Source organism: Globicephala melas, chromosome 18 (assembly GCF_963455315.2).
Source record: "Globicephala melas chromosome 18, mGloMel1.2, whole genome shotgun sequence".
Lineage (NCBI taxonomy): Eukaryota > Metazoa > Chordata > Mammalia > Artiodactyla > Delphinidae > Globicephala > Globicephala melas.
This window is the reverse complement of record NC_083331.1, coordinates 299335-322567: the sequence shown is the minus strand read 5'-3', so window position 1 is coordinate 322567 and position 23233 is coordinate 299335. Positions and strand designations below refer to the sequence as shown.

At 41.0% G+C, this 23233-nt stretch overlaps 1 protein-coding gene and 1 pseudogene across 3 annotated transcripts in view; both read right to left on the bottom strand.

Annotated features, from left to right (window-relative positions):
* MPHOSPH8 (M-phase phosphoprotein 8) overlaps positions 1-23233 on the bottom strand; it is a 49730-nt gene that overhangs the window by 15920 nt on the left and 10577 nt on the right. The window contains exons 2-5 of one of the 3 annotated variants that reach the window (XM_030882764.3): positions 19781-19936; positions 6842-7684; positions 4701-4800; positions 2103-2360 (exon numbers count right to left, since the gene is read on the bottom strand). In XM_030882764.3, coding sequence (XP_030738624.1) covers positions 2103-2360; positions 4701-4800; positions 6842-7684; positions 19781-19936 — 1357 coding nt within the window. Of the gene's footprint in view, positions 1-2102; positions 2361-4700; positions 4801-6829; positions 7685-19780; positions 19937-23233 lie in introns of all 3 variants that reach the window. The other 2 variants (XM_030882763.3, XM_060287859.2) reach the window with 2 other exon arrangements.
* On the bottom strand, positions 3364-3583 carry LOC115866837 (protein kish-A pseudogene; annotated as a pseudogene).

Sequence of the window (23233 nt, the reverse complement as noted above, 5' to 3'; positions counted from 1 at the left end):
AAAAAAAAAGATACAAACTACTATATATAAAATAGATTAAAAAAATAATAATAAAATAAAATAGATAAACAACAAGGACCTACTGTATAGCACAGGGAACCACATTCAGTATCTTGTAACAACCTATAATGGATAAGAATCTGAAAAAGAATATATATATGTATGTATACCTGAACCACTTTGCTGTACACCTGAAACTAACTCAACACTGTAAGTCAACTATACTTCAAAAAAAAAAAAAAGTTCAAGGATTTAAAAGCGTCCCATCACAGAAACAGCACAGCCTTTGTTTCTTTGCTCCACGTTACATGCACGGCTCTAAGTCGCATATATGCTTGTACCTCACTTCCTGAACCCACCTGCTTTCGGGAAGACTTCTAAGTTTGATGAACTCTTGCATAAATTTGTAAGACTATTTTAAATTACTATTTCACATTCTTTAATAGTAATAAGACTATCCAATTTTTTTTTTTTTGGCGGTACGCGGGCCTCTCACTGTTGTGGCCCCTCCCGTTGAGGAGCACAGACTCCAGACGCGCAGGCCCAGCGGCCATGGCTCACGGGCCCAGCCGCTCCGCGGCATGTGGGATCTTCCCGGACCAGGGCACAAACCCATGTCCCCTGCATCGGCAGGCGGACCCTCAACCACTGCGCCACCAGGGAAGCCCAGACTATCCAATTTTTGTATTTCTTTTTGGGTCAGTTTTGTTAAACTGTATCTTTCCAGGAATTTCCCATTTCAATCAGTTTTCAAATCTATGGTAAGAAAATGCTCATAGAATTTTTATCTTTTTAATCTGGACGCCATCTATAATCACGTCTCTTTTTTCCCTGGAAATACTGTTTAAGTCTTCATTCTTTTTTCCCTTAAACTAATGGTGCCCCAGGCTGCTCTATTCTATTAGTCTTTCAATGAACCAGCTTCTGGGCTTTACCAATGCTCCACTGTGAGAGAAGGTCCGAGGTGCTCACCGCCCACACCCTGGCCAGGAGGGGGCCCCTCACATCCTCCCCTGTCCTTGGGCTGTATGTTGTGCCCACTGTTCCCACAGTAGAAACAGTGTCAAGGACACAGCCTGGAAAGAGTAAAAGCTGCTAAGACCACCTGGACTGAACTAAGGCCTCTTCGTAAACTGTTAAGATTCTGCTGGGCGGGCGCGAGGTCTACTCATCCTGCGGCCCCCAAGACGGGCCTCCTGGAAGTTCTCTGCCAGTGCAGGCTGCCACCTCCCCACCTAGGGTGGCTGCCTCTTTCCTGGGTCTCTCCCTGCCGTCTGTGAACGGGGATAGTTTCAGGGTTCACCCAGGAGCTCCCCAGGTGGCTGGACCAACACCTACTGGACCTCGTGTTTATTGCTTGGTATGGCAGCAGCTGTGCTATTTGGTATTTGCCCTCTGGGCAACCCACTGCCCCCACCCCCACCCCCACGCCCCAAGGCACTGTCCCAGTCTCCTGCAAGCTCAGGCCTGTCTTGTCTGTATCCCAGAGCCTAGCTGCTCTGTAGTAATAGGGCCCCCAAGCTACCTGCTTTGCCATATATCCCAAATATTTCAGAACTTCTCTTCAGCTGTTTCACGAGTTATACAGAAATTTATCAGATTAACCTCTTTTGTTTATTCTGCCCTATCCCTTTATTACTCTTCTCCACAGCTACTGTCCTATGTACTCTATACACGGCCTTCCCCTCCTCAGCTAATTCCGGTATCCTCAGGATAGCACTTACAATCTAACCTCATTTAATAAGTGTTATTTACTGCAAAGTTAAAAGGGAAGAATACAAATAAGTTAGTATTTGATAGCTTTCTGAAAGAAATCTAGTAAGATATACCATCAGACTGCTTGGCAACAGTAGGTAAGGCAGCAAACCAGAAATCTGTATAATTTCTAATGTGCTGAGCATACCACATCCATTTCTGATCAATTCAGCAATCACAGAATAATCTAAGTCTTCAATACAAAATGTTACTTATTCAGGAGATTCAAATGGTTTTCTACTCCATCCTAAGATCAGAATGACCGTGGGAGCAGAGAGGAAGGTGAGGGAGACAGCTCAGTGCACAGAACAGAGAACGCTCCGCAGAATGACTACGGACACACCTACCAGAATTCTCGTCCTCTTGGGGCGTGCTGTCCACAACCTCTTGACCACCATCTGCAGCTATATATGCCCATGTATCAGTCTCATCTCTCGTATTTCTCCTTTCTTTAAGTAGCTGCTTGTTTTCCTTGCTCCTGTGGTCTCCTGTGACTTTACAATCTGGTGGTACTTCTTCTCTTTTCCGATTATTCTCAGGAAAATCACTTTTTTCTTCTGGAGTTAATTTAAATAAATCAAATGCATTTCTGATTTCCTTAAATGCTAGTGACAAAAATAAATTGATAATAAATGAGTCACAAATTTCTGTTGTAACCAAAAGAAAATCTGGGTTAGTGTTAAAAAAACAGATATTTTCTTAATTCTTACTAATATCTGCCTTGGTTAGAAAGTCTGGTCAGGTTGACTATCACAGCCATCAAGTTCTTTCCATTCATCTTTCTATTGGCCGCTCCATATTCAGAAAGGACGTCCAAATTAAATGGTTATTCTTCTGGGGCTCTGAACCACTCCCAGTTTTGACAAAGGCCGCTGCAGACAGCAAGCCTCAGAATAATCCTAGTCACACCACCAACCGTCCTTCTGCTGAGACAGCTGCCTCCAGTTGTATCCTGAAGGTAACCTTGTACAAAAAGGACTTCTGGTGGAGAGTGGGAGGGGTGTAAGGGTGTCAGCACGCTGACTGTGGCCTGGCAACACTGCACCTGACGCCTGTGGAAATCCACTCGCTTTTAACTAAAGATATGAGAAAAACTCTATTATAAACTTTGGGTACATAGCGGATAGGTTTTTTTACTCAATTCTTTCATGTTAAATAGGGACATCTTCTCAGTAGCACTCTTAAGTCACTTCTCATTTATCTTCCTCAAGAACTGCACAGGCTTGTTTCAAATAGTTTAAACACCTGTGATAAACTACAGTTTGCTAAGAGTACAGGTACTCTGGTTAATGTTCAAAATGGTGTGGCCAGCGGAAAAGCAAGCATTATTAAATATGAGTGCAATCCTTACCAACACAAACTGAACCTTCAGTACTGAGGTTGATTGTTACAGACATATTTAAACTCTGAGTATTAAATGGTGACATCCTAATTATTTATATAGAACATTGGTCCAATAACAAAAATACAGAACAGCAGCTAGAAATTTATCTCATTCAATGTTCAGAGATAAAAGGGTTAACCATTCTTTCCACTATTTTCTGCAGATAAGTCCTTTTTTTCTCATATTTAAATCTGATGGCAACTGAATTCTGGCATTTTCCCAAGCTACTGTATGAAGAGGATGCTGAAGGCCATCACACCACAGCATCTGAAACGTAAGGACTCTCACGTTCACCAGTTCTGGCACACTTCCAAAGTATACCCAACAACCCAGCTTTATTTCTGTCCAGGAGGCTGGGTGCCAAGCATAGATATAAGCACAGGTACACATAAGCAGCAAGATTACGGTCAACAGACTCTGAAAATTGAAAATGGAAGACACAGTGAGGCCCGTGAGGCCACATCACCCTACCAGGCCTCGATCAGAAGCAGATTTTAGTTTCAGGGATACTACAAATCAGACTCCCTGGAGTGCCCTTATGAACTTAACGAATAGTCATTTAAGACTAAACATTTACAGTAAAAATGTACCTGAAACTGACAGATAAGATACTCGGACGAAGAAAAAGTTATTAACCAGTTCTAATCTTACAATATTTTGAACCTCCAATCACTCTCTAAAGAAAAGATGCTTAAAGCTGTTACATCGCTGTGAACAGGTACAGTCTTTACACTACACTCACCTGCACACAACCCCTCAAAGCACCGCTGCTCCTTCCCAGAGTCCCTCAGCCGGAGGCTTACTGCCAAGTCTAAACTGAGGCCTAGAACCCAAACCCACTTTTAATATTACCTCAGTTACACACAGCTTTGGGGAGAAAACCCCCAAGAAATCATCCATCTCTTAGAAATCACTGCTTCCACGAGAACATGTGTTCCAGGTACTTTCTGGTGTGTGAACTAAAATATCCAGTTTTATTCAAACACTGTAATGGTGAATGTCTTATAAAGTACTTGTTCCAGTACTAATATGCACTATGGATCCTTAACTGAGCTGTATCCTGATGTGATCAAATGTACATTCATTATATTTATACAAATGACACAGAGCTAAATATATAAATAAACATATTAAACAGTAGTTTACCTCAGCATCTACTATAAAAGAGATACTTATTTACTTTTCTGTCATAACGAATCTCCTCTCTCTCTAAAGATAATGTATCCCCAACCTGAAACTAAAACATTGTAAGTTGACTATACTTCAATAAAAGAAATAAATAAATAAAAATAAAGAGAATATATTCTACCTCATATCCAAAAGGAAAAAGAACAAGGTAAACAGAAGGGGGGGAGTTAATTATATTAATAATATAAATTATTATGTAAGTAACTAAGATAACTGGTAAACAAAAAGTAGCATAAGGTTCTAAATTCCCCAGTAAACGTATTTTCTAGCTCTATGACCTTGCAGCTTAGAAAAGAGAGTCTGTCTTTACAATGAACTAGACTCATTGTCTGAAAGACCCATGTAAATGACAAATGTCAGTATTCACACTCACTCTTTAATGCCTTGGGCTCTTTTCGGCCTTTTTCTTCCTTGTCCAAATCATGCTTTTTCGGGTATTTTTCTTTGGGTTCATTTTTTTTGGTCTCTTTCTCCTGAAAAAGACACATGTAAGACCCAAAACAAGAACAGATAGAGCTGACACCGATTCTGAAAACTGGAAAACAGGTTCCTGGCATCAGGTCCCCCTTTTATGCACTGTGCACATGACCCCTGATGACTACATCTGCGCTCACATCAAATGCTTCCTCAGTCAAGCTTACCCCTCAACCTTGACAATTTACAAAATATCATATTCAAAAGCCAACACCAAGTTTCCTCACTCTCTTTGAAGAATTATTATTAAAACTAAAACATGTAAAATTATTTTTATAATAGTGAGATAAGCTCTATTAAATATATCTTTGCAAGAATTTAAAGACTCAGAAAGTTAGCGCACTCTGTGCTATTATTTAAGGAAAAAGTGGTATGTTCTTCTCTCTTTTTTTTGGCCGTGCGGCGCGGCATGTGGGATCTTAGTTCTTCAACCAGGAATCGAACCCACGCCCCCTGCACTGGAAGGGCGGAGTCTTAATCACTGGACCGCCAGGGAAGTCCCACAAGTGGTATAGTCTTGAGACAACAGGGGGAACATACAAGTAGGATGTGAAAAGCTAATAAAATAAGCTGAGGAAGCTGTAAGCTTTACTTCACAATGCTACATAGTAGCTGAATACCTCTAAAAACCCCTGACTTTTGTTCACAAATTCGCCCCCAGTTTTCTAGTTGCGGTCAGTCCAAAAGAAAGTAAGTCTGGAGACTGCTGGGGCGGTTCAAAAGCTGGATGTTCAGCATTTATAACTGCCTCTCACTAATCAGGCTTGAAGGGGAGCAGAATTTGCCTCCCCAAGTATGTCTCTTGGGCGTATTACTTCTTTTAAGCTGCTTATTTTCCAAGAAACAGCAGGCATGGGGAAAACTCTGAAAACCAAGTAGGAGCTGCCCTCTTGTGAGAAACATTTGCATCTGTAAGGGAGATCTCCGTTTGTAAGGGTGTCTCCCAAACCTCCAGAGCCATCAGTGGAGCAGCAAGGACTTCCATCTGTGTGACGGCCCCGCCCTTGTCTACTGTGCTTTGCCTGGTCGCTGCCCCTAACTGCTTCCCCATCTTCAACATCCTCTTTGGTCTTTGGCTGAGGACGGTACAAGAGGTGAGGACTTCGTCCGTTTTGGCGAGTTACTCCGTTTTCCTGGGTCTCTTCCATGTGTACGCGTTATTAAACTTGTTTGATCTTCCCCCTGTTCATCTGTCTCATGCCAATTCAATTCTAAACCAGCCAGACGAACCTAGAAGGGAGAGGAGAATTTCTTCCTTCTGATACACTATTATCTCCCTAATGGTAGAAAAGCTTTGTACACAGACACACCTCAGAGATACTGCCGGTTTGATTCCAGACCCCTGCAAATAAGGCGAATATTGCACTAAAGTGAGTCACAATTTTTTTTGTCTTCCAGGGCATATAAAAGTTATGTTTTTACTATAGTATTAAGTGTGCAACAGCATTATGTCTAAAAAACCGTACATACCTTAATTAAAAAAAAAAACTTTACTGCTAAAAAATGCTAGCCATCATTTGAGCTTTCAGCCTTTTTTGCGATAGCAACATCAAAGATCACCGATCACAAACACTGTAACACCTACAGTATTAACCTCCCCAGTGGTCCAGTGGTCAAGACTCCGCACTTCCACTGCAGGGGGCCCGGGTTCGATCCCTAGTTGGGGAAGTTCCGTATGCCGCACGGGGTGGCCGAAAAACAAAACAAAACAAAAGTTTAAAACACTGCAAGAATGACCAAAATGCGGCACAGAGACACGAGGTGAGCAGATGCTGTTGGGAAAACGGCGCCGATAAACCTGATCGACGCAGGGTCCCCACAGACCTCCAATCTGTAAGAAAGGCACTATCTGTGGAGTGCAAGAAAACGAGGTTGCTCTGCTGGGCTTTACCGTCTCCTCATTACTCGTGGAGCTTCCCGACCACTCAAGAGTGCTAGCTTGATCTGAACATCTGTGTGTTGTGTGAGATGCAAGCTACAGCCCTTCGATCAGACCGAGCCACCCCTCCACCCTGCCCCGGCACTCACCTCCGCACTCACCTCCCCCGAGGAGTCTGCGGGCCTGCAGCCTCTCTCCTCCGCACACGGTCTGGAGCTCTTCTGTGCTGGAGCGGAGGCAGCCATTGGCTTATCTAACTCAGCGCCACTTGGGCCTTTGTCGGGATTCCTCTGCTTTTTCTGTGTATTTTTCTTCTCTAAGAGGCTCTTGTTTTCTAGCTTTTTGCTCTCTTTAAGTTCCTCTGTCCTTCTCAGCTTCTTTTTCTTCCTCTTTGCTTTGACATCATCCTCATCAGCGCTCACAGTGCCATCCTGCTGTTTATCAGAAACAGTATCTTGAATTGCCTCCGGCTCTGCTTTATCTTTTGCACCTTTAATTGGCTGCTTCTCGTTTCTGTTGTCAGAATGCAAATCTTCACTGTCTTCTTCCTGAAAAGGGGAATCACTAAGGACACTCAATTCGGAGTCCACCTGAGATTCAACACATTTCTCTTTTTTTATTTTTCTGTTTTCTTTGGAATCTTCTCTTTTTTTAGTCTTTAAATCTCTTATTTCACCCTTTTTAACTTTCTTTAACTCCTTAGTTTCTTTTATATCATCTTTTTTGGGCTTTTTGGATTCCTTTAATTCTTCTTTGGCTTCCAAAATTCTTTTCTTTGTCCTTAAATCAAAAACCATACTTTCAGAGGAGCCCTCCAGGTCTGGTTTGGGTTTATCTTTTAGTTTCCCAGTCTTTGCTTTTTTCTTTTTCAGATCATCTGGGCTTTTCTCTTCTTTTTGCCTTAGTTTTTTCTTTTTCTTCTTTGAAGAAGTGTCTTCTTTGGTCTCACTTTGTTGATCACTATCAGAGTTTGCCTCAAATATGTCATTATTTAAGGGCAGTCTCTATAAAGTATAAAAAAGATTTAAGTACTCATTAACATAGTAATTTAAAAGGTTTTGAACAGCAGTACTAATGCAATCTGGTAGGAATTTTTTTCTCCAAGCAGTTTCTCAACTCCTTAAAATTACTTACGTGAGTTAACGTTGTACAGTATTACTTATATTTCTGATTTAACAAATAGGTCTTGGTGGTGACAAAAAGGGTCAGTTTAAGCAAACAGATAAAACACAGAGGGACAGAAAATGTCAACGCTGCTGTAGGTCCCAACAGTCATATGTATGGTGGGTTGCACATGATTCCAACTTCAGAATTTCCAGAGACACCAAGGAAGTAATTTGTACAGACTTTACTGGATGCCAAAATAGTAGTTACAAACCCAAACGCAAAGATTTTTTTAAGACTTTGGATCCCAGAATATCTTTAAACTTGCTGTTACATTTCACAGTTTACATAAGAAACTAGCAAGACTGCAAAGAAATCTTACTTCCCCAATTGACTTGGTTTGTGTAATACAGTAATCTGAAATATCCCCTCTGGAAAATATCTTTTCCTATTCTAAACAAACAAACAAAACCCCTTAAGAATAAAGTCTCTGTATAGATACAAAAACACTATGCAAAGCATTTTCAGTTCCCATTTCCCCAAATTCTCTTCTAAATGACTTGGGGAAGCAAAGGAGGGAAAGAAAGGATAGGTGTATTTTTAGAAGTTAAAAGACCACCACCAAGGTTACTAAGGCAGCAGAATGTGGTGGCATTGGCAAAGCTTTCTGACTCCTCCTACCGTGCTTCATAAAGACAGAGCAACTGGAGAGCAAAACAAACCCCCCACAGACGACATCCATAACCCAATTAGGTGGCCAAGTATCCCAAGGAACCCCAAAATATAAGCTGGTAGGGACAAGCTACTAATAGCCGTAAGACCTCTGTAGCATGAATATCTCCACAACAGCGAGCAAAGGCAGCAATGAAAATGGGAGAAATCACTGAAAAGTCTGGCAGGTGACCATGTGGGGAGCAGCTGAAAGGGGAGGAGCTTTGGGAACCAGATGGTGCAGGGCTGGCCCAGGCCCTGGGGATGCTCCCTGCCAGGATGGCCGAGACAAGGTCCACAGTGAGAAGCAGCAGAGACCAGATTCCAAATAAAGCAGGACAGAGAAACAGAAAGAAAATAGAAGATTCAGACGTAAGTGGTGGTGGTGGCGGTGGGGCGAAAACAGAGCCGGAAAAGCCCTCACGGAGTCTAAGGCTAGACTGTCCAACCCTCCGAAAAACAGTAAAGAAGGCTGCCCAGCAGCCACGAAGCTAAACAGATCATCTTGTTCTCCTCCTCTGCCTTCTAAAGTTTCAGAGAAAGAAATTTCACATAAATATAAGCAACAGAAATTGATTGGGATAGAACATTTTACTAAACTGTTATAAGAAAAAACAGACTAAGGAAAAAAAAAACAAAAACAGACTAAGGAATAGAGTAACTAACCTAAAAAGGACAACAGCATGTCCGAAAGACACGCCTACTTTAAAAAGAGGCCCCAAATGTAGTCACTCATTGTAAGCCCACCAAGACCTAATGCCTAACCTCTCCCGTGATTGGAATTTTAAACGCTTCAGTCTGGAATTTCCTGGTCAGGACTGGTGAGGTAACTTCCCTAGTAAGACCCCCAGTCTCCCCCTAAGGGAAGGTGACCCGGCCTGAAATCATCCACTCTTTTAACCTCCTTATCCCACCTCCTCTGCCAAAAACAACCTTCCCTTTTATGCAGCTCCTGGGAGCAACCTTCTCTTTGTTAGACGGGATGCTGCCCGATCCATGAATTGGATAAAGTCAATTAGATCTTCAAATTGCCTCAGCTGAATTCTGGTTTCTACAAAACAGTGAAAATAAAAAAAATTGAGGCATCAGGTAAAAAGACTAAGTCATTTATAAGAGAAAGAAAACTCAGATTTGTCATTAGAGAGCAGTACTTCAAACTGGGTATGGAGGGAAGGGAGGGCAGGGAGAACAGGTCCTAATTAACAACAAACAAATAAACCTCTTTATCAAACTGATGACCACACAGAAGAAAAAAAGAATTAATCCATGTAACTTTTGAACAATCAACACCCGAAGTGAATATACTGTAAGGACAAAAAGAACTGCAAATGAATTTGGAATTTTACAGTAGAATGGGCATAGCAAACCTGAAACTGATTTCTAATTATTGTAGGACTCAGTAAATGAGTACATATAATGTTGATGAGAACCAGAGTTCTCATGGAAGAAAAGGGAGACAGAACTGCTGACGGTGAGAATGATAGGAGGACGCTGAGATGATGGACCGAAATTACAGACATCGGAGTGAACTTGACTTAAAACAAATAAACGTGTATTTTTTCCCTTTATCTCTGTCTAAAGGGCCTGGAAATAATGATGTCCCAGTCTCAATAAGTACATCTTGGTTTCTAAATTCTATTCTCCTCTAAAAAGAATCAGGATTCCCTGGAAAATAGGTGATATCAGGGCCAGAGCAGGAAAGTACATGCTACTGGGGAACCTTGTGCCAGAGAGCAAAGACGTGCCCAAAACAGACAGGGACATAGCAAGAGGACACAGGAGCTGGCCTAAAGGGGCTCTCACAAGCCAATGTGGGACCGTTTTAGCATTAATGTAAACAACAACAGTAATTAAATAAAAAGATTCCATGAGTGTGTACTGGTATTTAAAAAATTTAAGGGGGTGGGAGGAGCTGCTCTTTATAGGATACAAAATGAAAAATATGGAATAACAGGATTAGAAAAGTCATTATTTGAAGCCACCACAGTAATAACTAATTAAGGCAAGATTCTTCAAAGTATTTTACGGAACAGATGAACTTATCTGCAAAGCAGAAATAGAGGTGCAGATGTAGAGAAGTTCCGGTTACCAAGGGGGGAAGTGGAGGGGTGGGATGAATTGGGAGATTGGGATTGACATATACACACTGTTGATACTATGTATAAAATAGATAACTGAAAAGAACCTACTGTATAGCAGAGGGAACTCTACTCCGTGCTCTGTGGTGACCTAAATGGGAAGGAAATCTAAAAAAGAGGGGATATATGTATACGTATAGCTGATTCACTTTGCTGCACAGCAGAAACTAACAACATTGTAAAGCAGCTATACTCCAATACAAATTTTAAAAAAAGAATAAAAGATTCTTCAAAGTATTTGAAAATCATGGATGAGAGGTTGTTGGGGAACAAGTGATTCTCACCATCTCAAAGATTACTTATAATCAGGTTGCTTACTATCAGGTTACTTATTATCGTATTACTATTTTACAAGGGAAAAAGGTACCTTTAAAAGGGGAGAAAAACTGATGCGCTTCACTTTATCACATAATTATAATTTAACATCAGCCATGAGATAACGGACACATGGCTCATCTCTTGATGTCACGTACCTTACCTACAGAATACACTGGCCAGAATGTTTACACTAAATCTACAAATCATCTAATTCCAATTTTAAAAATACTATTTGTGATTTAACATTAATTACCATTCATCTAATTCCAATGTGAAGAACCTTCTATAAAACAACTGGCCTGGTGTCTTAAAAGGGGGGCAAAGGGCTCTGGAGTGCTCTAGATGAGAGGAAACCGAAGACGGGAGACTAAACGCATGCAGGACAGAGAGCGGTGAAGGACACCCCAGGACCTCCAGGAAACCCACACGGTGTCACCAGGCACCAGCTGTGTATGGGACAACAGCACTGCTGCTGTCATGCTGCTGAGGTATCACCAGTCCTGATGCAGCAGAGGGTCTGTGGTCCTATGATACACATGGTCAGGAACACAAAGGCAAAGTCTGCAACTTGCTCAAGGCTCACCTGAAAGCTACCCCTTTGGTTTAAGCAAGTTCCGTAAGAGAGACTTCTCAAATTTCCCTCAATCCGGAAGAGTTTACAACTGACTTCCACCTTCCTGAAAACCATTTTCCTAAAGACTAGTGTTGACCTCCTTGTTTCCAAGCAGAACAGCCTGATTTTACTTAAATTTTCTGCATTGGTAAAGGGGAAAAGGGGGGGAAAAGGAAGAATAAACGAAGCTTGCTAGGTGCAAGACTAATATTACTTCAAAAAACTTTTAAACAAGAATTCTAAAACAATTATTTTTTCAAAATACTTACAATCCATCAGACTCTTAGTTGGAACACAGTAATAAGAAACACTATCCTGCACACTCCACTGATTCCCCACACTCCACATTTCCAGCCCAGATCTCCCTCCTTCAACTCAGACCCATGTTGCCAATGTGAGACTGGCCATCTTTACTTGGATGACAAGTAAGTAACTAAAATCTCATGTGTTCAAAACTGGAACTGTTCCCTGAATAACACCATCACTTACCTAGGTTCCCAAGCCAGTAACCTGAGACATCTCTGACACCACTTCTTCCTTCATCAGCTCAGTCACCGATCCTATGTGCATCAATTCTCCAACCTCCCCACCTCAGTTCAGCCCCTCACCTCTCCCCGCCAGCAGCCTCTCCCCACTCCAGAGTCAGGTCAGGACCACAGCGTCTCAGAATCACCTTCCCAGTGATGTTAGTAATAAAGGCAGAAGGAATGTCAGAATTAGAAAATCACTATTTTCCAACCTGCAATGAAATAATAGTTCTAGGCAACACTCTTCAATGGCTCCTAAAACCTACACACGAAATGTGAGGAGTTTTCTAATGGTAGATAAGACTGAAAACACCTAATCTCAACGATCCTGTTAACTTCACTAGAAAGGAGTCAGCTAGACAAGATGGGCCTTCTGATGTGTTATAGCACCACTCATGACCATCCTTGCAAAATAAATCAATCAACCAACAAACTTGAGAGCAATCCTGCTTCTACATCTAGCTACCAGTTCACAAGAACACGGGACAGAGGAACATGTTATAAGCTATCATGTGCTCATCCAAACCCAGAATATGGGAAATTCTACAGAAAAACAATGTGGTCTCTTCATCAAATAAACATGATGGGGAAAAATAGGGGAAGGTTAGAGGAAGAAGCCGTTATAGATTAGAAGATATTTAGAGATTACTGATGATATACAACATGCAGACCATTTTCACATCCCAATTCAATCAAATCAACAAAGACATGTTTTGTTTTGTTTCTTTGAGACAGCTGGGGGGAACACATTATTAGATAATAGAAGACATTAAGAAACAAGTGTAAACTTTTTTGGTACGATAATGGTATAGCGGTTATGTTTTCACAATGTCTGTAATTTAATAAAGTTTTGCAGGGTAGAGTGATATGCCATCTGGAGTACTAAAGTATTTGCCTTAAAATACTCCAGCAAGTAAAAGGGGAGAGTGGGAGCCGCAGACAGGAAGAATGGCGAAGTCCTGATAGTGACTGGAACTGAGTGATGAATTCTCAAGTCTCACGATACAGCCTTCTGCATTTTTATATGTCCAAATTTTCCTAATAAAATTCTTCAAAAAAGCAAGTTCCTAAAACATAAATCTCATCACACAACTTCCCTCCAAACTTCTGCCGGCCCTTCTACTGCCCAGACGGTTGAGTTTAAATCCAGGCGCACACGAATTTCTTCCCAATTTCTGCCCCCGTGTCACTCCTGCTCCTTTCCAAGTGAAAGCTCCGGCACTTCTCACCATCACCCCAAAATCTGTGCTTCTGCAAAACTCTGCATCTTTGTACCTGCCTCCCCTCCTAGGACCCTTGAATTTCTCATCTCTTAGGGCTTCGGCCAAAGGACGAATCTTCTGTAATGCACCTTTGATGCTTATCCTCTGACTTTCCACAGCGGCCTCACAGCTGCCCGAGATCGTGTCTCACTCCATGTTTCAGGTTCCGTCCACCTGACCCTCCCCTTCACGTACCGTGAGCGCCTTGAAGGCAGAGGCGCATCTTATTCTTCTTCCTCCTAATGACTTACATATGAGAAATGGATTTTTTTAATGAATGAACATGAAATAATTAGCAAACAAGAGGCTGGACTTATCCCTTTCATCAGGTAAAACAACTTAAAAGAAGTCTACAATTCCAAAGACTCTCGCCTGTACACAGAAAGACCCCCGGGGTCCCCCCCCCGAAATCCACAGCTGGGACCCCACAGCGCGAGGTCAGCCTCCTCTCGGCGCAGCTACTCGGCGCCTCCCTGTTGTCTCACCTGGTCCTGGCCACCAGCCAGGCTGCTGGCCCCATGTGGTGGCTGCTGGGTCACCCGTCGGCTGCTGCCCAGCGCAGCTGATTTACAAGGCCGCGTCAGCTTCTGGCGCACAGCGAAGCGATTCAGTTACACCTCCACACTTATGTCCTTTTCCATGATGGTTTATTACGGGTATGCAGACAGTTTCCTGGGCTCTACAGTAGGACCTTGTTGTTTATCCACTCTATAGATGATAGTTTGTATCTGCTAACCCCAAACTCCTAATTCATCCCCACCCCTTCCCCTTTGGTAACCATCAGTTTGTTTTCTATGTCTGTGAGTCGGTTTCTGTTTCGTAAATAAGTTCATTTGTGTCATATTTTAGATTCCACGTATAAGTGATATTTTATGGTATTTGTCTCTCTGACTTACTTTGCTTAGTATGATCATCTCTAGGTCCATCCATGCTGCTGCAAACGGCATGATTTCATTCTTTTTGATGACTAATACTCCACCGTGTACCACATCTTCTGTGTCCATTCACCTGTCCATGGACACTTAGGTTGCTTCATGTCTTGGCTACTGTGAAGAGAGCTGCTGCTACCTATCCTAATTCCTCAGTCACCTGGGAAGAGCTCTAACGCTGGCTCCTTAGCACAAAACTTTGAAACAAGACTTTTCCTCTGGTCATTAGACTACTCCCAAGATAGTTACAACCTGTATGTTTTAAATAAATGGGTTGATGCAAATAAATAATATAGCACTTTGGCTTTAGGCTTCAAAATACTCTGTGTGAAATTATTATTTAGCATTGTCTAATGAATCAGTAGGTTAGTTGCACCAGGGTAATCCAGCCCTGGAGTAACTGGCCAGATTGAGTGAAGTCAGGACATAAAAAATAGCTACCATCTGATGAACAGTTGTTTGCCATCAAACAACAGGTATTAGATGATACAAAGAAATTAGTGTTAACTTTTAAAATAACTAAAAAATAGTCGAACAAAATTAAAACCACACATATCACAAGTCTGAGCACTTTCAGTATACTAGTAATCTGTCTTCTTACTCATTTTAATAGTTTCACACATAAAGTAAACATACTATTTATTATCCAAATTAGGACAACTTTGAAAATGAACGGGACTCTGATCACAGTCACACCAGGTCGACAGGCTTTTAAGCTGGGACTGGCCCAGGGTCAGTCACCCTGCCCCACCTGCTCAACGCCCAGCCTACAGGAATGGTGATCAATACTGTGCATGAGGTGTGATGGCAAAACAACTGAACAAGGCACGCACACCCCAGCATCACTGCCTCTACCGAACCACCTCTGGAAACCATGAGCTTTTCAATAGTGCAACCGCTGCTCGAATAACTTTTGGAAGCTCACCCCTGCACTTTTAGAGCCATCACCACGCTTTCCTTGGGTACAAAGAGGAGGCGTTACTAGAAATTTTCTTGCATGACATATAGATTCTTATGAAGACAATTCCAAAATAAATAATTTAAAACCATTTAGGGCCATGGAACTATTGGAATAAATGTTTACTTCACAAAATGTACACTCAAAAATAAAGCCTATTTGGGTGCACAAATTCTAATTCATTTTACATTAAAAGAGTACATATATTATTTTATAGGCAGTATTTCAAAAAGCTACCCTCAGACAAATTTTAAAATAAAGGCAAAACTATCTCCTAGCTGAGTAGTATGGACACAAATGATTATTAAAAAACACAGTTGTGGGCTTCCCTGGTGGCGCAGTGGTTGAGAGTCCGCCTGCCGATGCAGGGGACATGGGTTCGTGCCCCGGTCCGGGAAGATCCCACATGCCGCGAAGCGGCTGGGCCCGTGAGCCATGGCCGCTGAGCCTGCGCGTCCGGAGCCTGTGCTCCGCAACGGGAGAGGCCACAGCAGTGAGAAGCCCACGTACCGCAAAAAAAAAAAAAAAAACACAGTTGTTTGCTGGTTAGAATATGCATTGATAAAAAATTATTTTAAAAGAAAGGCAGGGGCTTCCCTGGTGGCGCAGTGGTTAAGAATCCACCTGGCAGTGCAGGGGACACGGGTTTGAGCCCTGGTCTGGGAAGAACCCACATGCCACAGAGCAACTAAGCCCGTGCGCCACAACTACTGAGCCCGTACTCTAGAGCCCGCGTGCCACAACTACTGAAGCCTGCATGTCTAGAGCCCATGCTCTGCAATAAGAGAAAACACCACAATGAGAAGCCCACGCACCACAACGAAGAGTAGCCCCCGCTCACCACAACTACAGAAAGTCTGCAAGCAGCAACAAAGACCCAACACAGCCAAAAATAAAATAAAATAAATTAATTCAAAAAAAAGAAAGGCAGAAGGCAAAATCCTTTTATATGGTACTACTCTTAAAAGTAAGATCATACATGGACAACTTGTAAGGCCCCTCAAGAGCAAAAGATACATATGATCTATCTTCATAAAACTGTGACCATTTAAGGGTCTGGTCCATTTAAGACACTCTATATTTACTTGGGGAAGAAAAAAAAAAGCTATCTCTTAAAAAAGAACCAAAAATGTAAAAACAATAAAGTGTTGCCATGACAGGCCAGTAGAGGTTCTTCTGTGTCATGGGACATCCATCATCAAAGCTCAAGCAGACCAGCGGCCGCCTTGTCCGTAGATTTTCAGTCACTAAAGATGAAGGTCTGGAGTGTCTCACACAAATGAATGTTAAACAGCACCTCAGTTTTTCTTTTTAGCTTCAAATACCCAATGGTCAGCAAAAAGGTAAAAAGGTATCCGAATGCTAAATGACAAAAAGTATTTTAATGAACAAATACCATTTCTGCATCATGTATATTTTCTGGTGAAGAGTATCAACAATCACTTTTTGGGGTATTTTAGAATCCATTCCTAACTTCTGTGATGCTTACTAAGTCCTAGGCAAGCAGTGCTCCCAGATTTAAGTAGATAAACTGACGAATCAAATAGTCTTAAATACTGCTGTAGTAAAACCTCTCCACAAGACAAAGATTTTGGTGAATGGGAAATATCAGTTTTCACATAGGTAGCAAATATTTGTTTCTTGCATGAACAGAACGATGACGAGATGAACAAAGCATTTTCTCCTACTGGCTCTCTACTTCTATACCTACAGTGAAAGAATCACAAGAACCTATGAACAGCAAAACTATTTTGCTGGGCTTCCCTGGTGGCGCGGTGGTTGAGAGTCCGCCTGCTGATGCAGGAGACACGGGTTCGTGCCCAGGTCCGGGGGGATCCCACAATGCCGCGGAGCGGCTGGGCCCGTGACATGGCCGCTGAGCCTGCGCGTCCGGAGCCTGTGCTCCGCAGCGGGAGGGGCCATGACGGTGAGAGGCCCGCGTACCGCAAAAAACAAAAAAAAACTATTTTGCTAAAGTGGGAAAAGGTTAGCGACCAGTGCATTTTTGCCATATGCCTGTCCACTGATACTACTCAATGATTAGGTCAAAAAGTCATAGCAGTATAAATACTGGAATACTTTATAAAAGACAGAATTCAGGAGAAAGTCCACCTGACATAAGAAATAGAGGTTTCAGTCTTATAAAAATTCAAAATGTTGTTAGTGCCTAGAATTTTAAGTTACTTATAAAATAGTAAGGATAGCTTAGAAAAAGACACTTCCAAGTGGACAAGTGTCTTCCTTAAACTAGGACAAGGATTAAGAATAAGCCTCAGGGACTTCCCTGGTGGTCCAGTGGTTGAGAATCCGCCTTCCAATGCAGGGGAAGTGGGTTCGATCCCTGGTCGGTGAACTAAGATCCCACAGGCCAAAGGACAACTAAGCCCACTCGCCCCAACTACTGAGCGCCACAACTAGAGAGAAGCCCATGCACCACAACGAAAGATCCCGCATGCCACAACGAAGATCCGGTGAGCCGCAACTAAGACCAGATGCAGCCAAATAAATTAAAAAATTAAAAAAAAAAAAGAATAAGCCTCAAACAGACCAGTCGATCAGGAATCATTCTCATTCAGACTGTCATCAATAATTTTAAATCAAGAGAGTTGCAAGTTGGGTTTAACCAGAGCCTTGATAAAGTGAAAGGGCCAATAAAGCCAGTATTCTATAAGTCAAGACTTCTTGGGAGAAGTTTCAGCAAACTTATCTCACTAATAAAAGCAGGAAAGTTAGAAATAAATTTAAGAAGATTTCAATCAAAATGTCTAAACTTTGAGAGTAATATGAACCAATCACTTAGTAAGACAGGTGCATTTGTATTTGTATAGTGTTTTTACTGAAAGAAATAGGGAAGGAGGGAGTAGGCACCCATTCTAGAAAAGTGAAGTATAACTGCAGCAAAAAACTAAAGAAAACATTCTCTAATCTGAACTCATCTTGTGAAGGATTTCCTTTACAAAAATTTTAAAAGTACTGAAGGTTTTGCTTAGTAATTTAAAAACTGTATTTATTAAAGACCCTGCCACTACAGCATACAATTAAAAAACTGGTAATTCTACTCCTCTAAATGGATTTCAAACTACAGCCCAAACCAAAAGAAAACCTACCATAGTGGTTAAGAGTGTGGCTGCCTGTCTCTGTCACTACTAATGGGTGAATCTGGGCTGGCACTGAACTTACCTAAGCCTCCGTTTTCTCATCTTAATCCATGAAAGTGCTGGCCCAGCATTTGGCACAGACAGAGGACATGTGCTGGGTGAGCAGAAGCTGCCTCTATCACAGCTATTATTGTTAACAACCGCTACACACAGTCAAGTCCCAATACTGTTTTTGTCATTTAAAAAATACTAAGTATGCAGCTGAAACTCAAATTGTTGGGAAAGAAGGGATCAATATTCAGCCCTTAAAAAATAACTTCAACAACTAAGACTCTTTATTGTGAGCAATTTTCACTATATAGTTCTAAGTTCAAGAACCTCTGTCAGTATTCTAAAAAATGATAATTATTTCTAATGAAAAAGAAAACTAAAAGCAAAAGCAATAAGTTGAATTAGAGTCAGTTCAATTTATAAATAGAAGCTATAAATGAAACTTACAAAGAAAAGTAAAATGGGAAATTCTTAGAAGATTCATAAATAAAGCCAATTCAATAATGTACGGAATATGAGAATCAAGGATAAAACAATGGACAAATCCATAGAAGGAAACTCTTAAACCAAGTCTGTGCATTAGTTTTAATGTTATCCCACTTTAGACCACCATCAAGTCTTTTTTCAAACTGCTGATGATAGAAGTTTAACTCATCTGAGTTCCTTTCAATTCTTTATCCTTCCTTACCACCAACAAGAGCTACTAAAAAACCATAAAGTGGTTAAAAATTGAAGTGGAAATAGAAAAGAAAAACAGAAGACCCGGAGATAATCAGACCTATGAATAATCTGAAACGGATTAAAATTTATAGCTTTATAAAGTGATCTAAGAATTGTTTGAATTAGCAGAAAAGTCAGACTTAGAAATATGTTAATAATGCTGATTAAATATAAGAGTATGTGTTGTATCTGTAATAGTAACATAAATTTTCCTCAGGTATACAAAAACATGATGAATATGACCATATTTAATGTGACCATAGTTAATAATAATAATGTGACCATAGTTAATAATACTATGATGAATAGCATAAAAAATATTCCTCAGGTATACAAAAACATGATGCTCACATCATGGACGAACAAGTAAAGTTTCAACACATCTCTTTTCTCCCCACTATCATCTTACTCTTAACTTAAAGGAAAATAACAACATGCCCCAACTATACCTGTATGTCACCTGCAATCACAGCTTGGCTACAGAAAAAAGAGCCTGGCAAAAATCAATGAAAGCATTCTATGAGAATCAACTGGCTATACAGAACTCACAATAGGAATGCTGTATATTTTATTAATATTTGTAAATTCCTTACTATACATTCTGTATATTACTAAAATTTATAATAAACTTATTATACTAAAAAAACCCACTATGAGATAAAATATAATACCTGGACATCCTTCTTCACTGGTTTAGCTTTGTTATCCGCAACTTTCTTCCTAAATTCAAGAAGAACTTCTTTACAGTCCTCAAGGTGAACCTCAGGCTCCCAGGTATCATCATCTGATGTGTATCCTTTCCATCGAACTTTATAAACGATCTTGCCCTGTTATATAAATTAAAAACAGGCAAATAGAGGATATTAGACTTGACTATAGCTCCAAAGCCATACAGTTGCTGAGAATACATGAACCAACCTGAAATGGAGATTAAAATCATGGTAAAGACTGTTCATCTCCTGAGATCATTTGTGAATTCCTTAAAATACATAATGAAAGTCCATCCGATCTAAGTACAGCTGTAGCTTCTCCCTCTGAGGGCAAGTGCTTACTGTAGTGGAATAATAAAATATCAGTCATATTTTAATCTGTCCCCTCCAAATGTGAATCAGCCTAAAAGCCTCTCTTAAAATGTTCTCTGCAAGACATGAGAAGCTGGTAATTGTAACAGTTTCTGGGGAGAAGGAAGGAAGGAGAGTCAATCTTCAATCTATTTTGCACGTATTACTTTTCACTTAATAACTAATTTTTAAATTAAATAACCACAATAAAACAAATGTAAAAAAATGTTAATCTCCTGAAGCAAGTGGCAAAAACAAAAACAAAAACAGTATCACACCAAAAGCAAAAGCAACAAAAGCAAAAGTAAACAAGTCATACTACATCATACTAAAAAGCTTCTACACAGCAAAGGAAACCATTAATAAAATGAAAAGGCAACCTACTGAGTGGGAAGATATTAGCAAATCATATATCTGAGAGTCAATATCCAGAATACATAAAAAACTGATACAAGTAAAAAGCAAAAAACAATCTGATTAAAAAATGGGCAGAACTGAACAGTTTTCCAAAGAAGACATACAGATGGCCAACAGATAGCTAAAAAGATGCTCAACATCACTAATTATTAGAGGAATGCAAATCAAAACCACAATGAGTTGTCACCTCACACCTGTTAGAATGGCGATTATCAAAAACAGAAGAAATATCAAGTGCTGACGAGGATGTGGAGAAAAAGACCTCTTTTTTGCACTTCTGGGTGAGACTGTAAATTGGTGTAGCCACTAAGAAAAACAGTATGGAAGACCCTCAAAAAATTAAAAACAGAACTACCATATGATTCATCAATCCCACTTCTGGGTATTTATCAAAAGAAAATGAAAATACTAACTGGAAAAGATATACGTACCCCATGTTCACCGCAGCATTAGTTACAATAGCCAAAAAGTGGAAACAATCCAAGTGACCATCAATAAATGAATACAGAAAACGCAGTATGTGTATATAGACACACACATATATATCACATACATATATAATCATATACATCACACATATATGTATGTACACACACACACACACTCACACAATTATTCAGCCATTAAAAAAAAGAATGAAGTCTTGCCATATGCAACAACATGGATGGACCTCAAGGGCCTTACGATAAGTGAAATTAGTCAGAGAAAGATAAACACTACATGATCTCACTTACACATGTAATATAAAAAGAAAAACAGGGCTTCCCTGGTGGCGCAGTGGTTAAGAAATCCGCCTGCCAATGCAGGGGATGCGGGCTCGAACCCTGGTCCAGGAAGATCCCACATGCCGCGGAGCAACTAAGCCCGTGAGCCACAACTACTGAGCCTGCGCTCTAGAGCCCGCGAGCCACAACTACTGAGCCTGCGCTCTAGAGCCCGCGAGCCACAACTACTAAGCCCGCGTGCCTAGAGCCCGTGCTCCTCAACAAGAGAAGCCCGCGCATGGAAGAGTAGTCCCAGCTTGCTGCAACTAGAGAAAGCCCCCACGCAGCAACTAAGACCCAAGGCAGCCAAAAATAAATAAATAAATAAATATTTAAAAGGAAAAGAAAAACAAGCAAACAAACCCAAGCTCACAGATACAGAAAGCAGACCGGTGGTTGCCAGAGGCAGGGGTGGGGGTGGGAAATGGGTGAGGGGTCAAGAGGCGCAAACTTCCAGTTACAAGGTAAATATGTGGCGGGGATGTGACAAATGTGCAGCGTGTGGCCAGTTAATAATGCTGTGCTGCACATTCGAAAGGTGCTAAGAGTGCAGATCTTAAACGTTCTCAGCACAAGAAAAAAATGTTAGATGTTAACTAGACTTCCTGTGGTGATCATTTCACAATATATACAAATATCAAATCATTATGTCGTACACCTAAGGCTATTATAATGTTATATATAATGTCAATAATACCTCAATTTTTTTTTTTTTTTTTTTGCGGTACGTGGGCCTCTCTCTGTTGTGGCCTCTCCCGTTGCGGAGCACAGGCTCCGGACGCGCAGGCTCAGCGGCCGTGTCTCACGGGCCCAGCCGCTCCGCGGCATGTGGGATCCCTCCAGACCCGGGCACGAACCTGTGTCCCCTGCATCGGCAGGCGGACTTTCAACCACTGCACCACCAGGGAAGCCCAATACCTCAATTTTAAAAAAATTAAAATAAACAAACAAATAAAACCACAATACCATCAATCCATGTTTTTAATAATCCAAAGACTGAGGTCTTTTTCTGATTATATAAGCAATGTGCAGTCTTTGAAAATCAATGAAAAACAGGAAAAAACAAATAAAAGTCACCTCAAAATACTGATAACAATTTGATCTATTTCCTTCACCTTTTGCATTTATAAGTATATATTTAATGTATATATACTTAAAACACTGGGATACTATCAGTTTTATCTTGCTTTCTCACTGATATATCAAACATTTCTTGCTTTAATATCTTCCAGAAACATAATTTTTAGTGACTGAACATTATTCCATCATATAAATACAACAAAAAATACATGGGCTTCCCTGGTGGCGCAGTGGTCGAGAGTCCGCCTGCCGATGCAGGGAAAGCGGGTTCGTGCCCCGGTCTGGGAAGATCCCACATACCGCGGAGCGGCTGGGCCCGTGAGCCATGGCCGCTGAGCCTGCGCGTCCGGAGCCTGTGCTCCGCAACGGGAGAGGCCACAGCAGTGAGAGGCCCGCATACCACACACACACACAAAAAAACCAAACAAACAACAATGAAAACTCTCCCTTTGGAAACCAAAGGTTGTTTTGAGTGTCTCCAATTTGTGTTTTTTATAAGTAACACTGTGACTCTGATTAGGTTGTTAGAATAAATTCCCAAAAGAGAGACGGGATCAAATAATAAAGCCATTTAAAGATTGTAAAAATGCACTGTCAAATGTCTTCCAGAAAAGATGCTCCAACTTTCACCTCATCCGATACAAGAGCAGGGATCAGCAAACTGTAGCAGGGCCTGCCTCTGTTTTTGCTCATCCTGTAAGCTAAGAATGGTTTTACATTTTTAAATGGTTGAAAACAAATCACCCGATCATTACACCTGAAACTAATGTAATATTCTAAGTGAATTTCACTTCAACTAAAA